Source organism: Antedon mediterranea, chromosome 1 (genome assembly GCF_964355755.1).
Source record: "Antedon mediterranea chromosome 1, ecAntMedi1.1, whole genome shotgun sequence".
Lineage (NCBI taxonomy): Eukaryota > Metazoa > Echinodermata > Crinoidea > Comatulida > Antedonidae > Antedon > Antedon mediterranea.
Genome location: NC_092670.1, coordinates 6659475 through 6667417, shown reverse-complemented (window position 1 = coordinate 6667417; position 7943 = coordinate 6659475). Strand labels below are relative to the sequence as shown.

At 30.8% G+C, this 7943-nt stretch overlaps 2 protein-coding genes and 1 non-coding gene across 3 annotated transcripts in view; 1 reads left to right on the top strand and 2 right to left on the bottom strand.

The window, feature by feature from the left end:
• The first annotated feature begins 2843 nt into the window (after positions 1-2843).
• Positions 2844-2915, top strand: Trnat-ugu (transfer RNA threonine (anticodon UGU)). The gene has a single exon. It is a non-coding gene; the product is annotated as a tRNA-Thr (tRNA).
• A 1006-nt stretch (positions 2916-3921) lies between these two features.
• Positions 3922-7943, bottom strand: part of LOC140040625 (adhesion G-protein coupled receptor G6-like) — a 4146-nt gene continuing 124 nt past the window's right edge. Inside the window, exons 2-7 of the mRNA XM_072086700.1 lie at positions 7653-7825; positions 7135-7302; positions 6082-6194; positions 5133-5395; positions 4846-4912; positions 3922-4438 (exon numbers count right to left, since the gene is read on the bottom strand). Of these exons, the coding sequence (XP_071942801.1) occupies positions 3922-4438; positions 4846-4912; positions 5133-5395; positions 6082-6194; positions 7135-7302; positions 7653-7825 (1301 nt within the window). The remainder of the gene's footprint in view (positions 4439-4845; positions 4913-5132; positions 5396-6081; positions 6195-7134; positions 7303-7652; positions 7826-7943) is intronic.
• The window catches only part of LOC140040620 (hyalin-like), a 26679-nt gene continuing 26431 nt past the window's right edge, over positions 7696-7943 (bottom strand). Inside the window, exon 30 of the mRNA XM_072086686.1 lies at positions 7696-7825. The gene's annotated coding sequence lies outside the window, so the exon portion shown is untranslated. The remainder of the gene's footprint in view (positions 7826-7943) is intronic.

Sequence of the window (7943 nt, the reverse complement as noted above, 5' to 3'; positions counted from 1 at the left end):
AGGATCTTGTACATCGTCGACGATGGATATTACTTGCGGAGTGCCACAGGGATCTGTGCTTGGGCCATTGCTCTTCCTTATTTATGTTAATGATCTGGCTAATGTCAGTAACAAATTGCAAGTAATATCCTTCGCCGACGACACCACCTTATTTTACTCTAATTCCAATATTGATTTATTATTTACTACATTCAATGATGAATTAACAAAATTTTGTGACTGGTTTATTTCAAACAAATTACTTATTAATACTCTTAAAACAAATTATTTAATTTTTCACAATTCTCAACGTAAACTAAAAGTTGATGACCTAAATATACTTCTTGGCGGAATTCAAATTGAACGCAAAACTGAAACACTTTTTTTAGGTGTATATATTCATGAAAACCTCAAATGGACCAGTCATCAAAATTACGTTTCGAAAAAAATATCAAGATCTATTAGTATTATTAACAGACTTAAGCACTTCTTCCCTCTAAATATTTTAATTTCTCTTTATAACACACTTGTACTTCCTTATTTCCAGTATTGTAACATTATTTGGGCTGCAGATTACTCTTCTAATATTGCTAGATTAACTAAATTACAAAAACGTGCAGCTAGAATTATTACTTTTTCACCATATAGAACCTCATCTGAACCCCTTTTTAAACGTCTTGGTATATTAAAATTAACGGATATCCACAATGTTCAAGTTGCCAGTTTTATGTTTAATTATTTTAAAAACCAACTTCCTATTTCTATGATTGATATGCTCTGTAAACGTACCAAATTTCACAATTACAATTTAAGAACTTCTCATTTAAACATTCCTTTTGCTAGACTTACAAAAACTAAATTTTTTATAACTATATCAGGTCCTAATTTGTGGAATCATATCCCACCAAATATCAAAACGTCAATATCATTATTTACTTTCCGAAAAAAGTTAAAGAATCATTATATATTTAAATATTATACTGCTTAGTTAATATGCTTATTATCATTATTTATACTCATATACTATTTATGTCTTACACAAAATATTAGTTGTTGTTTATTATTGCAATCTTTAATCTATACTATATATAATGTATATATAGTATATACTATATATATACTGGAATTATAATTTATGTATACATATTTTTTTTTCATTTACCAATATCGGTAGTTATTTCATTTATAATTATCATGAAACTATTGAAATATAATTTAAATAATTTTTATAAAGAAGATGTTAGTTATGTTATTATACTGTAATTTTTTATCCTAAATTATATAATTATATATTCTAGGTTATTTTTATTTTTTTAGTAATGTGTTTTGTTATGGGTCCCTACGAGACAAGTTTTTAACTTCTAGAAGGGTTCCATGATAATAATGACTACCAATTACTGCTTTAGCTATGTTCACTTTAATATCTTTTTTCTATTTTGTATATATTCATTCATTATTATCTAAATAAATATTATCTGAATATTATCTGAAGAACACTAATTCTATTATCGAATGGTATAAGAACATTCAAAACAAGGAGAAGCACTCGTTTATTTGCTTCGACATAGTTGATTTCTATCCGTCAATAACCAGTGACCTACTTAAAAAAGCCCTTAAATTCGCCTCCGAGTTTGAAGCAATCTCCGAAGAAGAAACAAATTTTATTATCCAAGCGAAAAAGTCACTCCTTTTCCATGATAACGCTACATGGTGCAAAAAAGGAACTGAAAACCAACCTGTGTTTGACGTCACAATGGGAAGCTTTGAAGGTTTTCCAGGAGAACAACCTCAAGCTAACAATTGATGCTAACAAGAAAATAGTCAATTATTTGGATTTAACGTTCGACCTAAGGACAGGGATCTTCCGACCTTTCACTAAGCCTAATAACAAACCAACCTACGTGCACCATGACAGCAACCATCCTCCATCTATTATCCGAAACATCCCACTTGCTATAAATAGACGCCTTTCTGACATCTCATCAGACAAAGATACATTTCATGCATCTGCACCCCTATACCAGGAAGCCCTCAAAGAAAGTGGATACAATCATCAACTTGAGTTCAATGCTGAACAGCAGAAGCCCAAAAAATCACGTACCAGAAACATAATTTGGTTTAACCCACCATTCAGCAAAAACGTAGCAACCAACATCGGCCACAAGTTTTTAGCTATAGTAGAAGATTGTTTTCCTGCCGGCAACAAGCTCAGAAAAATATTTAACAAAAATACCTTGAAACTAAGCTACAGTTGCATGCCCAGCGTAGACAAAGTAATTAACGCACACAACAAATATGTGATAGCCAAAGAAAAGTCTACTGAAACCAACTTTAATTCGCAATTCATTGATTTACATATACACAATATTATTTAAAAAACCGTTGCGAATTAAAGTTGGAATTTATTCTGACTTGTTAAGCCTCCACTGATTGTGAGGGCGTTTGTTGTATGAGAGAATGTATCTGGTGGGTGAAAATCTGTGATATTACCATACATGGCTCTGTGGTATAGTGGTATGATACTCGCCCTGTAAGCGAGAGGTTGCAGGTTCGAATCCCGCCAGAGACATTTTTTCATACAACTAAAAAATACGGAACTTTCGCCAATGAGCTATGCTCGACGCGATTATGAGATCATGTTCCGAATATGAGCACTGTTTCTATAATTTACAGTATGATTTATATATAATTTACACAGTGCTACGCAACATCATTGATTTACATATACACAATATTATTTTAAAAACCGTTGCGAATTAAAGTTGGAATTTATTCTGACTTGTTAAGCCTCCACTGATTGTGAGGGCGTTTGTTGTATGAGAGAATGTATCTGGTGGGTGAAAATCTGTGATAATACCATACATGGCTCTGTGGTCTAGTGGTATGATACTCGCCCTGTAAGCGAGAGGTTGCAGGTTCGAATCCCGCCAGAGACATTTTTTCATACAACTAAAAAATACGGAACTTTCGCCAATGAGCTATGCTCGACGCGATTATGAGATCATGTTCGGAATATGAGCACTGTTTCTATAATTTACAGTATGATTTATATATAATTTACACAGTGCTACGCAACATCATTGATTTATATATATATATATATATATATATATATATAAACAAATCAGGCATAGAACATTAATTCTAAACCGCCCGGTAATATACTGAAATTTAATTAATTAATTTGAAACGATATATATATATAAATCATACTGTAAGATATATATTTGTATTATTACTTTAAATGTTTGGTATGCTAATTACAGTAGCAATCCATTACGGGATTCCTTGAGGAATAAGCTGTTAGTAATATATCGATTTAGTAATCTATCTATTTAATCTATCAAATTATTTGAAATAATGATAATAATATGACATTAGATTGTTCAAACAAATGTACCTAAAATCTGAATACATAATTAAAAATCTCTAGTGTTTTTATAAACCATTCACAATTTACAATAATGAGCATAATAATATTATACAAAACAAAAAGTTCGAATTATAAAACCATAAGGGCTTTCTTCACTTTTTGCGGAGTGTTTAATATTTATTTTTGTTTTATTTATTTCAAAAATATCCAAAGGAAAAATTAAGTTTCAAATTAAGGATGATATTCGAAAAAATATTAAAATATACACTATCTAGTTCTATATAAATTATATTCGATGTAAAATATTAATTATTAGTAATAATCGACCATAATAAACCACAACAGCAAACTATTATTGTTAATAATATTTAATATTAAGTATTAAAGCAAAAGTAGTTTGTTTACATCGGGGTCCCAGATACAATTATACTCGTGTATCTAAATCAAATTGATTTGTGTTTACCTTAGATGATTATAATATATAGAACAGAACGTTACCTAAAATCACAGAAACCATCACCGTTACAGAGATTGGGCGGTCCCAATAATAATTTAGAAACATGCGCAAATCAAGCAACTGATTCTTGGTTGTTACTTGAATTGATCTTAGAATCCGAATTTGTTTGCATCCCTTTAGACGAACTCAAACCAAATGAAGTAGTTTTACCTGCACTGGAATTGATAGAGCTACTTTTGGTTCCTCTAAGTGTTGAAGACACCCCGTTAAATCTTTTACGCACCTCTTCTGTCCAGAAAATACGAACATCCTTACTTCTTAAACAATACAGAACGAAGATAGCAAAACCTTGAAGAGAATTCAGGATACAGAAGAGTATCTGAATCACATTGGAGGCACTACCAATTGCAAAGAATCCAATAACCCATGTCAATCCCATAATTACTGATATGCACGCTGCATTCTGCAGTAAGTGCCTGCTTTTGTTGTTTTCGTGAGCTTGTGCTGTTATTTTACCAAGTTTACTTATGCTGCGTAACACCATAATAAACACAATCGTATTAAAGAGTAATACGATTGCAATAGGTAATGCTACGCTGTAATACATACGGGTTACAACAAGGAAACAGCTGTAAACAAAATACACGCAGTTTTAAAGTGGTATATTCTATTATTATTATTATAGAACAACTAAAACATTAAATTTAATATATATATGTTTATTTTAAAGAAAATATGAAGTAACAAACAATGAAAATATATGAAAAGGAAATGAGAAATGAGTTTGCCATAAATGAAACTCAATATATTATGTTCTCAAAAATATGTTGTAGTTAAAGGTTGTGTACACTTAACAGATAAATCAAACCGTTTTTAATTATGAGGTTAGTCGAATTATCGGAAAACTGCGAGTTGGTTTACTCAATATTTAATAAATATTAATAGATTACAATTTAATTTTACCATTTAAGTTATTTTAATTAATGTATGCTGCTTTTATTTCTTGAATTGTTTCTAAATAAATGTTGTAACTTACTATTCTTTATTTGCATAATTGTCAACATCAATACCAACAGTAATAGCAACAATCACAGCTGGTAGACCTGTAAACAATAAATGTATATATAGTGATAATCACACATCCTAATGCATAACTTAAAAAGTAAGTCCAGTGAATCAATTTACCGAGTAGCGCGTGAGACGCTTGTTTTCCATTTGAAAACATGCTTTGACAACAAACTGCCATAATCAATTACTTCTTTTTTATTATGTAGTTAGTTTAGATTAGCTAATAGTTGTCATTTTGTATGTTTGTACACTTACCCCAAGCAAAAAGACAGGCTTTTAAGAAAAACCTAGAAACGTGTGTATTATAAACTTTCACGATCAAGTAATACAGGTTAATAGCCTGCACAGACATCCAAAACATAGACGTCAACAAAAAGTAGTGAATCAGTCCAGCAATGACCGTACAAGGACCTTTTTTATCTTTACTGTCAATCCCAACCAGAAAGATCAGATACAAGCAGAGTAGTGATACACACAGGTGGCATAATATTTGTTTTGGTTTACTCTTTCGTAGCTTTCTGAAAAAAAAAAAATGAAACAGCATCTGTAATTTAACCTGATTGAATTGTGAGGTTGAAAATGTATAATATTGTTTTGGCATCACATTGAACTGAACTGTTTATAACAAGATAAGAAGAATGAACAGTTTTGAACAATTAAATTGAAAAAAAAATTAGTTAATCATAAATTTAATATATTTCAAAACATTTCAAAAAACTTTTTGTGAAAAAATTATATGTTTGTAAACACGGAGGAGCTCTCATCATTTTAGAATATAAACTCATTTTTATAAACATAGAGTCAACTTCATTAGTTGAAATTTACGAATGAAGAACGATTACCATTTTGTCCCTAATCTAAGATGTAGTCTGCGATTTATTCTATAGTAGGGATTAATACAAAAAAATGCAGTTCAATAAAAATGTGTATTTTAATTTAAACCAACCTAGCTACCAAAAGTATTGAATACTTAGTAAGTATATGAGTTGTTTCTGAGTAAAACCAAGATTGGCAGATCACTATAATTAGCTATATTATACATTATTGTGAAAACAAGTTTCCCTAAGTTAATAAACATAAATATTATTGTTTTGGCTACTTTTTGTATGGTCATTACCTAATTAAAATCCAATTATCATTGTAATTTTTAAAAAACAAAATCCAACTTGTAATGATAAATGTTATGAATTAATTTCGATCCTACCTGTTGATTGTAAAAGAGACTAAAGTTGCAAGTAAACAAACGATTGAAACACCAAGACCAATATTTGTGATGTACCTTGGAATCTGTGTATCTTCTTGACCTGGATAAAAATTCTAAATGGAAAAATACAATTATTTTATATAAAGCGGTACCATTACTGACTAGCCTTGATATGAGTTGGGCTATTGTCTATAGTTCAGTCTGGTGCTGAGAAACCATAATATTGTTATAATTCAATCCTTTCTGGACTGCATTTTGTATACCTATTGAAGGATTCATAATACTATTTTCACTAATACGCTGTAGTGTCACACTATAAAAAATATTTACAAGCACCTAATAACTTGATTGATGATGTTCAATGAATATTCTATTAAAATCATAATATACTTCATCATTGTATAACTATTGAAGGATTTATAATATGTTTACTAATATACTGTAGTGTCAAATAACAGGCGAGTGAGTGGCCGAGCGGTCCATAATACCTAGCCATAACATCGGCAATGGTTCACTCACTCGCTCCATGGTTCTGGTGGAAGAACCATGGAGAACTTCTCGGATATAAACCGTATGTCCAGTGTACACACAGCTCATGTGCACTTTAAAGAACCTAGTATATCTTTCGAGACGAGTAGTGTACTAGTCCACACAAACACAGCCACTGTCACACACAGCAACTGTGCAATTGGGACTGGACCGACTTGACCGTTTTAGAGGTGTTTACCTGTTGGTCCAGATCCTTCACTAACAGAGTTAATGAGAAGTTAAATAAAAAAAAGATGAACAAAACAAGTACATAAAAATTTGATTGGATGATTAATGATGTTCAATAAATATTCTATTAAAATCTAATGTCGTCTTTTGTTCTACACTCTCAAGAATTGTTGAATAGCAATTCGAACAAAATTCATTCGGTGACAGATGAACATTTGTTCTATTTTATCTTGGCTTCACCTTTCATCTTTCACCTCATGAATTTATTTGAATCATAGCACTCATAAAAATGCATTATATGTATGCTACGTTTGCTATAGAACTTTCATAACTTGCCATAAGAATTGCAAAATTGGTTAAATGGTCACAATGACAAATTTGTCTGTCACTGCCATCCAACGATCCATTAGCTAAGTAGCATCCAGCACTTGACCAGCCACCATTACCATCATCAAGTTCAAAATCCCAAAACACACAGGCTGTCTCATTATTATTTTTAGATATCTAAATAAAAAGAAATTAGAATGATTAGAAAATGAATGAGGTAATGTTAACAATTCTTGGCCGACTAATGTTCCTGCTTTCAACTAGTTACGATGTACTAAAAGTATATCTGCTGACTACAGAATGAGACTTGAAATACAATATATTTATCAACATTTTTATTTTGTAATAAAACATGGTAACATAGAAAGAGTCGGATCAAACTTTTCATAATTGTAAGCATATTATCTCAACTTTCAAGAAAGTAGAGAACCGCACTCTATAGGATACAATCAACAAGGCTATGCGTACCACTAAGCTCATGTCCCAATGACAGATATGTACCGGCCGGTTATAATAATAAAACGTACCTCAGCAGGTATAAATGTTGTGACAATTGGATATGATAAATTGTTCAGTTTAACTCCAGGTATTGACAATGAAATAATCTGACCATTGGTTCTTGTTGCATTATTTGACTGGTTTGTTGGAAATAGTGAACTGTCATTATATATTACTGTAACCACACGAAAATCAGATGTTCCTGTTTAAAAAAAAATCAAATAAATCATTATTAGGGATGTTTTCTGATAAAAATCTGAACATACATTATAATTACAATGTATTTTGTAAACTTTTATTTCTTTTAAACATTTGGAACA